General features: G+C 39.8%; 1 protein-coding gene across 7 annotated transcripts in view; it reads left to right on the forward strand.

Annotated features, from left to right (window-relative positions):
* The window catches only part of parga (poly (ADP-ribose) glycohydrolase a), a 159,245-nt gene that overhangs the window by 122,153 nt on the left and 20,975 nt on the right, over window positions 1–16,117 (forward strand). For all 7 annotated transcript variants that reach the window (XM_038783247.1, XM_038783246.1, XM_038783245.1 and 4 more), the window contains 2 exons: window positions 11,234–11,312; window positions 13,978–14,086. In XM_038783247.1, coding sequence (XP_038639175.1) covers window positions 11,234–11,312; window positions 13,978–14,086 — 188 coding nt within the window. The remainder of the gene's footprint in view (window positions 1–11,233; window positions 11,313–13,977; window positions 14,087–16,117) is intronic.

Below are 16,117 nucleotides of genomic sequence, written 5' to 3' on the forward strand. Positions count from 1 at the left end.
GTTCACACCAGCACTGACTGACGCCACCTTCAAAAGGTGGAGGCAGGACGGGGGGACACTGACAGTCAGGGACCTATACACGGACGACAGGATCGCAACACTGGACGAACTGACAGAGAAATTTCAGCTAGCTGGGGGGAACGAGCTACGGTACCTGCAGCTCAAAAACTTCCTACGAAAGGAGACAAGGACGTACCCACAACCGCCACGACAGACACTACTGGAAGACCTACTGGACGCAAGTATCCTAGAGAAAGGGAACTGTAGTGACATGTATGACCGACTGGTAGATAGGGACGACACCGTACTGGACGCAACAAGGAGGAAATGGGAGGACGACCTGGGGATGGAGATAGGGTGGGGACTCTGGAGCGAAGCACTGCATAGGGTCAACTCCACCTCCACGTGCGCAAGGCTCAGCCTGACGCAACTAAAAGTGGTACATAGAGCCCACTTAACAAGAACCCGTATGAGTAGGTTCTTCCCGGAGGTGGAAGACAGATGTGAACGGTGCCAAAGAGGCCCGGCCAACCACGCCCACATGTTCTGGTCTTGCCCCAGACTCGTGGAGTACTGGACAGCCTTCTTCGAGGTTATGTCCAAAGTGGTGGGAGTGAGGGTGGAGCCATGCCCGATAGTGGCGGTCTTCGGGGTTTCAGAACAGCCAGATCTATTCCTGGGGAGGAGGGCGGACGCCCTTGCCTTTGCCTCCCTGATCGCCCGCCGTAGAATCCTGTTTGGCTGGCGGTCAGCAGCACCGCCCAGAGCTGCGGACTGGCTGTCCGACCTCTCGGAATCTCTCCAAATGGAGAAAATCAAATTTGCCATCCGAGGGTCGGACGACGGCTTCCACAGAACGTGGGAGCCATTCATGCAACTGTTCCGGGACCTATTTGTGGCCAATGTACAAGAGGAAGAATAGTCGGGGGAAGGTGGCGGGAGGGGGGGGGGGGGCTACAGGTTCGGTACGGGGATGGCTAGCTAAGGCCCAAAACCAAACTAAATAAACATGTTGAGGGGGGGGGGGGGGGGCGGGCGCAGTTACCACTACGAAGATGCTTACCTGTAAATATGTATGTTAATTTTTGCGTGTTTGTTTGTTTTTTTTTGTTCTTTTTCTCTCCTAACAATTTGTAATTTGTTCAATATAAAATATGAAAACTGAATAAAAACATTTATAAAAAAAAAAAAATTGAATGCAGAGGCTGCTCAGCTCTCGGGCACTAGCCAAGGACTGAAATGGAATCTGTGTTTATATCAGAAGCCAAAGATGGTAGCTTCAATATTGCCAATTTTTCTAAACCTCATCCAAGATGTTAATATTTTATAAGGGAGGGGCTGAGTGAGTTGATGCAGCGGTAAAGGTGGATGCCAATGGGATACATGTGGCAACACACCACCCTAAAGTGACAGCATTAAATCGAAGTGGAGCAATATTACCCTTCGGTTGCATGCTTGTACAATAGTGACTGTACAACAGCTAGAAGACACTGCACAGGCCTTGTTCTGTGTTAAGTCCTCACACAAAAAAATAAAGCTACTGCCGCTGAAAGAAACTGACTGTGCTTAATAAAATTTTAAAAAGAACAATGAAGAGATTTAAATATTTTACTTAAAATGGCAATTACTACATATTGCTTCGAGCAGTATTGATTAGTCATTATTATAAAATCTATTTGTTTTGTTGAAACAGTAAATGCCACTCATTTCTTTTTAAATTAACATTTTGCTCAATAGATTTTAAATTGTAATTCTAGATGTATTGTGATGAGGCTTCACCAGACCAGATTGTCGTTTATTACAATGCAAAGTACTTTGTTTTATTACCTGCTTTAAAATATCAAGTTATATAGCCAACAGCATTCTTGGTAATTGACGTGAAAAGAAAAATGTTATTAGAAACATAACAGAAGCTGTTATTTCTTGCTGCATTTAGGAGAGGGAAAATGTTAACTTGCCTTTAAGCATGCTTTACTTAATGCATCTTCCCTTTGTGCACCTTTCACAATCCATACAGTCGATATCCATACATACCAACGGGTAGGTGAGGTGGGGTCCTATGCTACAATGCAATTTATCCTCCTTTATGTGATTTCCCATCAAAGTTCATGGTCAGTCTAAATGTTACATACAAATTGAAAACTATTTTTCAGCTAAATCAACCATTCTTAGTCCAAAATATTTTAAATAATTTTTGTTACCCAACAAATAATTACATTTTGAACATGTGTAATTCTGTTATTCTACCTCGGTACCATTTAAAAGTTAACCCTTTGACAGAAAGCACATTGCACCCACAGGCTAAGTGATAGCCTTGGTCCAAACATGGACACAAAAGCCGAAAACAAGAAATGAGGTTAGAGTGCCTGCCCTTGACAACAGAGTGTGGCATCAAGGAGCCCTCGGAAATTGAAATTAGTGGGAATCGGGGTAAACACTCCATTGGCTGCAGTCATACCTCAAACAAAAGGAAGCTGGTTGTTGAAGGTAAATCATCTCTGCCTGAGGACATCACTACAGGAATTTGGCCCAAACATCTAAGAGGTGACTTAATTGAGGCATACAAGATTAGATAGGGTGGACATTGAGAGCCTTTTTCCTCGGATGGTGATGTCCAGCACGAGGGGACGTAGCTTTAAATTGAGGGGAGATAGATATAGGACAGATGTCAGAGGTAGGTTCTTTACTCAGAGAGTAGTTAGGGCGTGGAATGCCCTGCCTGCAACAGTAGTGGACTCGCCAACACTAAACGCATTCAAATGGTTGTTGGATAGGCATATGGACGATAAGGGAATAGTGTAGAGGGACTTTAAAGGGGTTTCACAGGACGGTGCAACATCGAGGGCCGAAGGGCCTGTACTGTGCTGTAATGTTCTATGTTCTATCTTCTGCTGCCTTGTCAATTACTTTACCTCCATCATAAGGTCAGAATTGGGGATGTTCACTGATGTTCAGTTCCATACGTAACTCCACAGATATTGAATCAGTCCCATGCATGCATGCAGCAAGACCTGGACAACATTCAGACTTGGGCTGAAAAGTGGCAAGTAACACTCTTTACATTCAGTGACATTTCCATTGCCGAATTCCCCCACCATTCTGGCAGATTACCAATAGTCAGAGACTGAAACAAACCCGCCTTCTAAATAACGTGGCTACAAGAGCAGGTCAGAGGCTGGATACTCTGCAATGAGAATATTTATTCCCTAAAGCCTGTCTACCAACTACAAGGCACAAGTCAAGAATGTGATGGAATATTCTCGTGCCTGGATGAGTGCAGCTCCAACAGCATTTGAGTTGCTTGACGCCATCCAGGACAAAGCTGTCCGCTTAACTGGCAATCCATCCACCACCTTAAAAATTCACTGCCTCCATTACCAGCGCATGGTGGCCGGAGTGTGCCATCTACAATACTTATTGTAGAAATTCGCAGAAGTTTCATCGATAACACCTCCCTGTATTCACAACCTCTCTTTCTTGTGGAAACGGGCAACAGGAGCATGGCAACATTGCCACTTGCAAGTTCCCCTCCAAGCCACACACCAACCTGACTTGAAAAGATATCAACATTCCTTAATTGTTGCGGTTCAAAATCCTACAGTTCATTACCCAACATCACCTTAGTAGTTAGTATCTTCACCACACGGCTGCAGTGGTTCTAGGAGACAATTCACCACCACCTTCTCAAAGCCAATTGGGAATAGGCAATAATGCTGGCCTTGTCCGCGTCAACCACGACCCATAAACAAATTAAAACAAAGTTAAAAGTTGGTAGTTTAATTTGCTTGCCTGTTGGAAGGAATATATGGTGCGGGTTTAATGCTTATGGATTTCTGATTGTGTATGTTATTACTAATGTTGAGATTGCAGAAAATGTAGGTGTAAATAATGCCTGCAAAATGGGTGCAGCGAAGAATGTAATGCTGGGTGTAACTTCCTGATTATGCCCTAAAGAAAATTCTGCCCCATAAGAGTTCTTAAATTATGAATGGCTTGAAAGTGACACTGAAATCTTCCTGAACATCCTTCAAGCTCTGAACACAATTTGTGTTCTAAGCCAAACACCAATGGGTTGCGATGATTCACTTTCCGAGAAGTGATTTATTATCACTTTCAGAGATTTACAATTAAGGTCCACTTAGTATCATTGTGTAGCTAGGGCACTAATAACCACAGATGAAGCCTGTGGCCTTGTAATGGAGAAGAATATTTCATCACACTTGTTATTCAAAGTACATCACATTTATTTTTTTGTACCTGACTTTGGCTAAGACTCCTTAATGCCCTGTCTGTCTGATCTATTCATTATATTTAGTTCTGATCTATCCTGACAAAAGGCTTAATGGATGTAACCAAGTTGATAGATTTGAAGAAGGGCTGAACATTTCAAAAGCGCATAATTAAATTTCTCCTTGCTAATGCTGTGTTTGGAGGAGATTGAGAAGCGATGCTTTGTCCAATGATAAATTTGTATCATCCCAGGGAGAAGCAAATTGTTTTGTGGGCGCATTAGGAATTGGGGAGTCTGATATAAATGTTGGAGCCAGATTGGTAGATTTTAATGAGTTACAGGAATTTAATTGACGTAACTGCAGATGGTAAGAGGTTGATATTTTAATTTCATCTTTGATGGAAGAACACTTAAAGGTCAGGCTCGGCTGATTAATGGGGATTCCCCGGGAATGTATTTTGAAAGACTTGATTTTAGGTCTAAATTGATAGAGATTCTACTGTGTGACAATTTAAAATATTAACATTTATGTTTCAACAATTTATGTATTTTAAAGAGGTTTTTGCATTACACTGAGAAATTTGTTTCACTGAATATTTGAAAGCATTTTAAAATTTTCTAATATTTCAAATACACTTTAATTCAAAGGTTGTCCTTGGAGAGCAGAGAAAAAGGTCACTCCTTCCTTTTTTTTCCGCTATTGTTACTGTTCACTTAACGGAGACATTTCTTTCTAGCTTGTCAATTTGTCAGAATTTTAAGCAGTAAAGGACTGCTGATATTTGAAGTTCACTGCCAACACCAGTAAATAAACATGAAGCTGATATCAAGTTTTTCTGTCAGGATTAAAATGCAGTTTTTTTCCTTCTGTCAACTAACAGGCACTGCCCTAAACAGAGATCGGTCACATTGAACATTACGTGTTGAGAAACAAGTAATATATTAGTATTAACTGGTTTAATAAAAAAAGTGCAGTCGTACAGTAAACAAAATCATTGCCGCTTGCATGATGCTTGATCTTATCCATCAAAACGATAGAACATTACTGTGCTTCTCAGTTTAAAACATTGTTTTTAGCAAGGGTGGGGTTTCTTGCCACATTCATTGCATGTCCAACTTTTTGATCAGCTAGTTTTCTAAGGTGTATAAAAATCCATTGCTTTGTTCAAGTCTTCACATTGAGCTACTGAGTAAACCAAACGCAGAATTTCTGTTTGTCTGATTTAATGTACTCACTGTCTCTGGACATTTCATGAATGGACACGTCACACTTGGCTAAGTCCAGAGAACTTAAACGCAGCTTGGAAGTGCCACGGTCTAAAGAGCTGAAATGTGCTTGGGGTGCTGCTGTACCATAACCAACCAAAACTGTGTAACTTGGCAAGGACAGAACATGGTTATGTTTCCTGTTGCTTATGCAGCTGGGACCAACCTACAGTGCCAAGTTGACCCTTTTGAGGTATCCTTCCTGTTTGGCTGGCCACTCAACAACTGTGTCCTGCAGTATTGTGGAATTGCTTGACTCTGCTATCAGATTAGGATCAGGTATATCCTGTCCACAAAAGTAGCAGGATAGAGTGGCCCTTTAGATCGACATCCCAGCCACTAAGTGTTCACTCGCTCCTTCATTGGTGCACAGTGGCAAGAGCGTGTACCTTCAAGTGATGCACTGCAGCAATCTGACAAGCTTCCTTTGGCAGCATCTTCCAAACCTAAAACCTCTATCACCTTGAAGAGCAAGGGCAGCTTACACATGGGAGCACCACCACCTGCAAGTTGTCCTCCAAGCCACTCACCATCCTGACTTGGAAACATATTGCCACTCCTTCATTTTCACTGGATCAAAATCCTGGAACACTCTCCCTGACAGCACAGTGGGTGTACCTACACCACATGGACTGTGGTGTTTCACGAAGGAGGCTCACTATGTAGTGATATCATGATTGTGTTGTAATTCACCGACTGACCACTAGGAGTCTCATTAATATATAAGTCAATGTTAGAGTCAGGTGACCTCAGATTGACTTGGGAGCTGGGAGAGAGAGGTTGCTTGTGCATGTTCATACTGTTATTCATCTGTTGTTTTGGTAAATATTGACCCACAATTAGGGATGGACAACAAACACTGATCTAGCCAGGAAAACTAATATCCCATAAATGAGTAATGGAATATTGAGTTTGATAGAAATAATTGAATTAGTTCAGAATTTCCCTACTTGGACATGTTGGAGCCAATTCAAACTTCCAGACACCCTGCTTCCTGTGACTTGTCCCTTCATGAGGCAATAATCACTCTGATTCAACATTTTAATGTTTAGCTATTGAAAAGGATATATGGTAGAATACAGCTATCTATAACACCATTAAAATTCTTTGCAATGCCAGTCACAAGCTGAATTGTACAAGTCTGACAAGTGTTGGTCTTGTATTCAAGTAATTTTGTGATTCTGAGCGTTTAAAATGTTATCCTATGCATTATATTACCACTCGAATGGAAACAAGAAAGAACGAACAAAAATGAAAATTGTCAATAGTAAATACACAAGCTGAGAAATTTAGATTTCAGCCAGTAACTTTGTTTTATAGTTATTTTGACTAATTTCTGAAGAGCACACAATTTTTGTGCAAGATAGAGACCTAGGACTTCACTTTGTGCAGCTTTTCATCTGTAGTGCCACAGAATTGTTCTGTAGATTCTACATGTTCCCCATTTTTCTCTCAACCCCTGCCATTGTATCTTGTCCTGCTGAAACGTAAAAAGGCAAGAAGAATTGCAAGAGAACGGAACAATATGGGCAGGAAGTAAGCACGACTTCCTGCATTACCTGCTGTAGCGACTATCATACAATTGATATTGTACATCAATCAGGAGTGGATGTAAAATAAGACGTAGTGTACAACATTATTTGGAGTTTTTTATATTTATAAGGGACAGTTTTAATTTATTAATTGGAGGTTTTGACAGTAGGTAGAGGCACATAAACTCCAAAACTGAACATTAATTTTTATCGCGCTTTGGGTAATTAATGATATAGATTTTAGACTGGAATTTTTTTTTTAAATGCAGCCGACAATGTTACAGAATTCACCTCTGCCTCAGATAATTCTGAACATAATGACTCATCAACTTTTGAAGCTTTTACATTGTTTCCTTCCGTTCTGTCAACCTCGGCTCAATGTTAGCTCTCTGGCTTCTATGTTGGGAAGGGGTGGCTTCCATACCCACTCCGGAGACTTGAACACATAATCTAGGTGGCTATTTCAGTACATTACTGAGCGAGTGGGTGAATTATTGAACTGTTCCCATTTGCACTCTTAAGATGAACTTTAAAGATACTATGGCTTTATTGAAATTAGACCAGGGAAGTTACCCTGGTATTCTATTGATGTTTGGCCCTCAATCAATATCATTAAAACAGGTCATTTGTATCAGTGGTATTTGTGGTGGTGTTCCCTTGTTGCTGCCATACTTTCTTTTCCTATATTATTGCAATGACTACACTTAAGTGGTACTCTATTGGCTGTGATGCACTTTGGCATGATAAGTTTAATTTAAATGCACATTCTTTCATTGCTCCAACATTTGCATCAGGTAACACCTCTATGTAGTTATTTGGGTCTCATACTGCCTGATGCCTTGTACTGTCAACAATAGTCAGTTGATAGCGTACCAAATAGCACCAGCATTATATTGAAGAAGCCATCAAAACAAAATGTTGAAAATAATTTTGAGCTTCCCTTCTCATTTGGAAATACTGAGACCCACAGGGAGTTAACTGGGAAAATAGATCAATTCTAGTAAGTGCACAGCTCCAATTAAACTTGTTTTGTTTAAGTGGCTAAAGTGATCTGACTGAAATTGGCACTTGTGTAAGTATAAACTGGAAGGGAATTGAATTAAGCGGGCATCAATAGTGAAAGGTAGAATTCTGTATGTAGACAATAGAGGGAGCTGTGGTTGGCTGCCTGCTAACAGCAGTGATCAGTGTTTTTGTCTTTCCAAAGCTACCAATGTTTAAACCTCTATTTAAGTTAGTAAATATTCAAATACCTTTTGGTTGTCAAATATTTCCAGGTGTTGTATTTGGGCCAGCAGGAATCAAGCATTTGTGGATCCTAAAGATCTTAACTTGTTGCAAGATTGAAGAGTGCATTTTATTTGTAACCGTCAACAATTTGTTTTTGTTTGAAAAGTGACTGAGGAGGTACGGAGCATCATTTACCTTTTTTAAGTGATGTTATTTGCTAAATATCATTCGGTTACCAAGGATTCATCATGTGAGCAATTATTGTGAGCATTGCAGCTATTTTATTTGTTGTTTCCTTGTCCGAGTTCAATTCCAACTGAATATCTACTGGTGTAGATTGGGTGGCTGAATCACTGGGTTGCAAACGCCATTATCAGCAAGTGCAATTTGATGTCAGCTGCAAAGCTTAAAAGCTATAGTGCTTATTATTATAAAGGCAGATGCTGTTTACTTTTACCATTGCATTATTGTTTATACCATAATTCAAACCTGATGGAATTACAAAATTGTAAATTAATCTCAAAATTGGCTCAGCATCGCGAATGGTGCGAGGAAAGCACGTAGAGTTTGTGGTGAAAATCCCAGCATTGGATTACATCAGTCCCCAATGTATATTATACCCTTGACTTGTGCTGACATTCCGCGGAGCACAGTGATTAACATTTGTGCAACATTCTTTCAATTTTATCAAAGAACAAATTACTTGCAAACGAACACATGGAAATTCTGTGTCCAGTTTGTACTATGAGACATTGTTACACTGAGCTATGTATGTTAGGATATGCTTCTATATTTCACACATCATTCGAATCATGTTCTGTAGAGGGCAGCTCTTGTTGTGAACGTACGCAGTGAATTGTCATAGGTACCTAATGGAATGTGTAAATGCAAAAGTGTTTATTTTCCACTCTGATAGCATCTTAAATGATTTGATAAAAAATATTTCCTGTTTTTATTGTGGGTTGATATTTTTGAGTGATTGTGTGTGATGCAAATAAGAGGAATACGGATGGAGGCGATGGGGAGAAAAGCTTTCAAATTCAATGCTTTATTAAGGGAAAATAGATCAGGGTTCCTGCTCCTAATTATTAATCAATTGCTGGACTTCTGAGAAGCCAATGTCAGGACTTCAGTATTGGGTTTGATTCTGACGTTTCTTGCAGTTTACTGACTCTTAAGGTTCCCCCATAAATAATGACCGATATTCAGGGAGGCTTCAGAGGGCCTCCAGTCTCCATGGAACAGTATCAGAGTAAGGAGTCACATTCAGAAGGGAGAAGAAAAAGGTTAACAAGAGAAAAACTATTGAAATGAAACTTGTTCTTTGGATTGTGTAGCCCATAACTCATAAAGTATTCTATACAGAATTAAGATGTCAAGTCTCCAAATTATAATAGAATTGCTCATGTCAATTTATTGCTTTACATATTTATAATAATTTCTAATTTGAACTTCCACAATAATGTTTGGCTCAGTCACTGAAGTGAGTTGGTATCAAATTTGCAGAATGTTTGTGATAGCTGCTTGCAAAGCTTTAATGCTTATATCTTTGTCCATGATTGTTAAAGTAGAAAGGAATGACTTGCATTTATGTAGCATGTACCATTGCCCTCAGGTTATCCCAAAGTGCTTCACAGCCAATCAATCACTTTTTGAATCACTCTCGCTATATGGATATGACCAAATTAGGGGGATGAATGGTGGCTAGCAGAGCTGGCAAACTTTGCCGCACTTCTTGGAGCAGTGCCTTTGTTGTTATTATTTATATTCACCTGAGCGGTCAGGCAAAGCTTTAGGTTTATGAGGAAGACATCAGTTCTTGCAAGGTGACTCCTCTCAGTGCTGCGCTAAAGTGCTACACTGAGTCAGGCTATCCCTTGTGATAGGAAGGTGCACATCTCAAATACAGTAACAGATGCTTGTAGACTCTTGTTTTAACAGTAAATCTGAAGTACTTCTTGGCGATTCATTGCTGCATCTAAAGAAAAGTTACTGATGATTCAATGGAGCTATTTAAATGAACAAGCATTTTCAAGGGAGCAATGCCAGAATAGAGACACTTTGCCTCCCCTGGTGCCTCTTTGTGTTTACAATGGTTCTGAGCTCGATGCAGGAAGGTGCCAAGTTTGATACCTGTTGTGTACTGAAACAGCCAATGGGAGCCCAATGATGATGAAGCTGCTGTAGTTGGTGCTAGTGACATCGGGGGTTGTGAGATCGAGAGAAAAATCAGCTAAACCTGAGGCTGCGGCTTATTATCCTTTGACCCCCCTCGCTTGTCACACAGCTTGCTGAGTAGCTAAATATTTTGTTTCTTTATTTGTCCCATTGCCACTCTCTTTGACCGTATACTCACATCCCTATTGCCATTTGTGGTTGATTTGTAAATGCCCTCTGAAATGGCCCAACAAGCTTCTCAGTTGAAGGGCAGTTAGGGATGGGCAGTAAGTGCTGGCCTAGCCAGTGATGTCCACATCCTCTCTCCCCCCCCCCCCCCCCCAATTTTTGTTTTAAATATAAAACTCCTGTCATCCATCCTATTATTGGTATCTGATTTTATTCTTCCCGTTCTCCGCCCTTTCACTTGCTTAAAACCCTTTACAGTTCTGACTTTTCACAGTTCTGATGAAAGGTCAGCAATTTGAAAGCCAGATACTGCCTGACCTGCTGAATATTTCCAGAACGTTCTGTTTTTATTCCTCTATTACACAAATATCATTTTTTTTGTCCAGAATACCGCTCATCTGCCATAATCCCTATATTTAATTTTCTTAAGTGACTATTTGAAAGAATCTCCAGTATACACTTAATTTGACTCAGCAGGCGATTAAATGATTCTTCTCTGAGCTATTGTTAAACTTTCTGATCTGGTAAAATGATGGACCGTGTTTTAATAAAACAAATATGGGGCTGGAGTGGTTTAGTGGGGAGGGGAGTCTTTTGATTTGTAAAGCAAATTGTCTTTACATTTTAGGTACCGAGCAATACAGTGTCTACGAAGGCTATGCAGATTCCTACAAATGGGTGGACAGTTACAGTGACAAGATTCCAAGGTAATGGCTTAAAAGGTGCAGCTTAACTTGTATTTAGCAATTATGTCTAACTCTTGTAAAATTACTTCACTTTGTTTTTGCTTTTATGAAGCTGGTTAACAAAATCCACTGGTGACAAAATTCTAACAATACTCTAGTGGATTCTATTTGCTGTGAAATACAGAGAATAAAGTTAAAAGACCTGTATTATTTATCAGTGCAGTTATACATGCCACAAACATATCGTTGCTGAACTCTATTATAACACAAGTTAATTGTATATTTCCCATTAACCTTTTGTGTCGGGAAATCTTTTCAGCAAATTTCTAAGTTAAAATGTGCTGCTAAAAATGTTGCTTTTTTTTATTCATTCATTCATGGGATTTCAATGTCACTGGCTAGGTCAGCATTTATTGCCCATTCCTAATTGCCCTCGGAGGCCATTTCTAATTGCTCAAGAAAAAAATTAACCATTTCTCACTGCAATTTGAATATTTAAAAAGTACAACCAAGTTCTGGCTCTGTATTTTGATGTGAAGGAGTGATGAGACTTGTATCCCTGATTTCTAAGTTGGATGCATTCTTGATTTTAACTCTTGTTGCAAGGCAGAAAGGAATGAGCTAGCACTATCTTCTCTGTCCTACAAGGATGTATTATAGATTTACTAGAGCAGATATCCCTGGTACACCCCTGCTTCCTGATGTTCGAGTGGAGCACCAGGATCTCCTGTCACAGGTTGTTAGCAATCAGGGATATTCACAGTATCAAGCCTGGAACAGATAGAATAGGTTAGGAGTATTATTTGAAACTTCAACCCCCAAATCTTTCTTTTTTATAAATTTAGTGTACCCAATTAATTTTTTCCAATTAAGGGGCAATTTAACGTGGCCAATCCACCTACCCTGCACATCTTTGGATTATGGGGGCGAAACCCATGCAAACACTGGGAGAATATGCAAACTCCACATGGACAGTGACCCAGAGCCGGGATCGAGCCGGGATCGAACCTGGGATCTCAGCGCTGTGAAGCTGCAGGGCTAACCCACTGCGCCACCGTGCTGCCCCAACCCCCAAATCTTAATCATGTACCTTTATGTCAGTCCATTTGATCAGGCCCTATGGCCCCTGATGGAATTTTGCAATTTCTATTATCTTTGAAAATTTTAGGAGGGTGTTTCAAGTCATGTAACATTCTCCAGGGCTCTCATTAACACTGGGAATGGGGACCCATCTGGCTACCTCTGCACTGAGGTGCAAACCTGCATTCCTGCCAGAAATTGAGACAACAGAATGAACTATTCGTGGCCTGCATAAATAGCTCAGACTACCTGTGTCTATTATAGGTTCAGACCATGCTCTACCTGAGAGTTCACGCAAAAGGACTAGAGGCCCAGCAAGAATATCTTTCTGCCCGCTTTGCTGTCTTTAGCCCTGAGGGAAATGTTCATTCTCTGGAGGCATGGGTCAATTTTGCTGTATTGAGCAACATTGATAAGTTACCTGAAGTAGCTCATCTGTCTGCCCCCTTCGCTAGGGACAGTTGTAGAGACACCTTAGAATAACCAAAGTTTTAAAACAGTTGTTCGGTAAAGAGAATAGTCACTAACTATCATGTTATGATTCAATATGCTCAAATCTGCATCAGTGTCAAATATTATTGGTTAAGTTGCAGAATTAATAGTGAAACTTTATTACTAAGCTGTCTTTATCTGATGCAACTTCTCCTTGTTTAACTGCTTTGATTAAAATAATATTGAAGCAAAAACCTTTTGGTACCCTGATGGTCAGGATTAATTTGTGTGAAATGATGCTTTATTGTTTTGACCAAGAGAAACTAGTTATATGGAAGACTTGAATAATCGGTCAAACCTTGCAGCCTTTTTTTTTCATCCCTGAATGTTGCACAAAGGGAAAATAATGAATTAATCGCTACTGGCTCTTAAAAAAAATCATGGTAGTTGGTGTTTTGAAAAATGTAAGATTTTTCCCATCCTTTGGATTCAATCCTTCCTGATCTCTAAGCTAGCTGAAATTTTAATATTCTTTGGATTCAATTCTTATGATCTCTAGACCAGCTGAAAGTTTAAGAGTATCACTGTTTTACAGAGGATAGTCACAACTTTGAACCGTTGATTTGTGAGATATTCTGGATTTTTATCAGTCATCATTCGACTTATCCTGTAAAATTGACAATACCTTGTTCTGTATTCTCCTGTAGCCCTACAACTGTCCAAGGTATCTCCATGACTCCAATTCTGACCTCTTTAACATCTCCAATTTTAATCCTTCCATCATTGAAAGTTGTGCCTTCAATACCCAAGTTCTTAAGTTGTAGAATTCCTGACCTTAAACAACTCCTGTCTCTGCCTCACTTTCCTTTAAGACACCCCCTTAAAACCTAAATCTTCTGCCCTAATGTAGAAACATAGAAGATAGGAGCAGGAGGAGGCCAGTCGGCCCTTCAAGCCTGCTCCGCCATTCGTCACGATCATGGCTGGTCGTCTAACTCAATAGCCTAATCCTGCTTTCTCTCCATAGCCTTTGATCCCATTCTCCCCAAGTGGCTCAAGTAATATCTTGTTTTGTTTAATAGCACTAATGTGAAATGCCTTGGGATGTTAGTATATGGGCGCTATATAAAAGCAAGCTGTTTTTAAAAAGGATTTCCTGCTTAATTTTCTACAGAGATGCTTGGCAGAGACGTAACACAGAAATAGTAGCTATCGATGCATTGCCTTTCAGACGCTACTTAGATCAGTTTTCCCCGTGTAATGTAAAGCGAGAAATTAATAAGGTGAGTGTTTTGATCTCATTAGTTTCTACGTTCCAGTATTCTGAAATAAGCAACTTCTGTTTGGCCTTGTACAGTACACTCCTGAACAATGCCTTCTGGAGGTGTAATTAAAACAAGATTTTTTTTAAAGACAAAGATACGGCTTTGGAAATGCTTTTTTGATGTCAACTTAATTGCATAATTTGTATAACGCTTCAGTGAAGTGTTTGAATTCATGATATGTATATGAAACTGATAAAGAACCGAGCAAAACTGGTCCAATGTAAATTGCCAATCAAAATATTAACTTCCCTTTGCAGTAAAAAAAGCAGAAATGCCAATACAGGAATACATTTTTTAAATTATTCCCCATTTAGCACTAAGGAATTATATAAATGAGTAGGGAAAATAGGATGCCAGATAGACGTGTACATATAAATTCCAGGTTTACGGTGCACAAGTAAGGTATTCTCGCAATATTTGAGCATTTCAGTTTAGTAAATGGACATTCCTCTTGTGATCTGTTAGGATCCTCTTGCATGGTTTAATCGTCTGTTATAATGATAAAAGAGCTGCAATATATTAGAAATAAGTCTGTTTCTCTTTGAAATCAAGAAATAATTTTGAAATCTGCCTTTGATTGTTCTGTAAGCTGATGTACGCAACATTATTTTTGACTGAAGCTTACGAAAATCTTAGTTTTTTTATTTTGTTTATAAACTGAATAGGACTTTTTTTCTTTTATAAATTGTACAAGTTGCAACTAGAGTTGTGAAACTTTCAATGTTGCTCGAAGGAACAGACTTAACAATGATACAAAAGACTGTAGTACACATTTGTTATCTTTGCAAATTGCCAGTGCCAATCTATCTGGTTATACTCTGTCAAAGCTAGGAAAACCCATTTGATAGCTTTTCCTAAATTGTGAATTGGAACCCAGAGCCCCTTGTAGTTCAGAGATTAGATACAAAGCAAGATGTCTGGACTGACTAATGTTGTGTCTCTAAACCTCTCGCTCACTGAAAAATGAGGTTGGCAATGGAAATAGTGTTAGCTCGGAATACAAATTGCATGAAGAAAATAAATTCAGCCACTTGAAAGAAGTTTGCAGCATCAAATACAAGATTTAGATTGCCTGATAGCAGAATACATTGATGTAGCATTTAGCGGCTTAGCGACACAAGGTAGGAATATGTAAACGTGTAACACCCAGGTGATCAGGCCTTTTCAGGAGGGATAAACTAATTAATGAGAAGTTACTCCTCAAGAAGTTGGGCAGAATGGTTTTCAATAGTGTTTCTCTCCAACGTCATTTGCTGTTCATTACCAGACAATTTGGCACAAGCACAGTTTGGTTTTTCATGACCTGGAACAAGATATATATTTTAGATTAGAGACAGTAAAATTCTATGCCCTTATTGTAAGAAATTACTTCATCTTTTAAGTTGTATTTTGGGGGGAAATATGAAAAATCATGTTTTTTGGTGTATTAGAATGGTATTTTAGTCGAAATTGCATTAGTTTGACTTCAGCAATACATGAAAGAATAGCTAGCATTTTGTTTACAGAAACGAACTGTTGTCCTGTGCTTATTGTGCTCACTGACCATCATTGACCATCCCTTCCCATCCTCCTAGCTCGCTCCCAACATTTTCCAAAACCATTCTCATCACTCTCCTCCTTTAAACAGAAAATAAAGGAAGAACCTGCAATTATATTGCACCTTTCATAACCTCACGTTATGGTTCAGAGCCAGTGAAGTGTTTTCAAGTGTATGCACTTTCTCCCTTCTAAGTACAGGGAAATGCACTGCAAAGTCCCGCAGGGAGAAAGTGACCAGTTCAGTGTTTGTTTTCCCAGTGGGTTGAGGGATACCTGTTGGCTAGGGCATCAGCAAAACTGCCCTGCGGTTATTCGAATAGACCACCTCAACGGGGAGACAAGGCCTTACTTTAACATCTCATTTGAAAGATGTCACCTCTGGCAATACAGCTCTTCCACTGCCCTGCACCAACAGTGCAAATCTCTAGAATGGAGACAAAGAGGGCTAAA

This window comes from Scyliorhinus canicula, chromosome 22, assembly GCF_902713615.1.
Source record: "Scyliorhinus canicula chromosome 22, sScyCan1.1, whole genome shotgun sequence".
Taxonomy (NCBI): domain Eukaryota; kingdom Metazoa; phylum Chordata; class Chondrichthyes; order Carcharhiniformes; family Scyliorhinidae; genus Scyliorhinus; species Scyliorhinus canicula.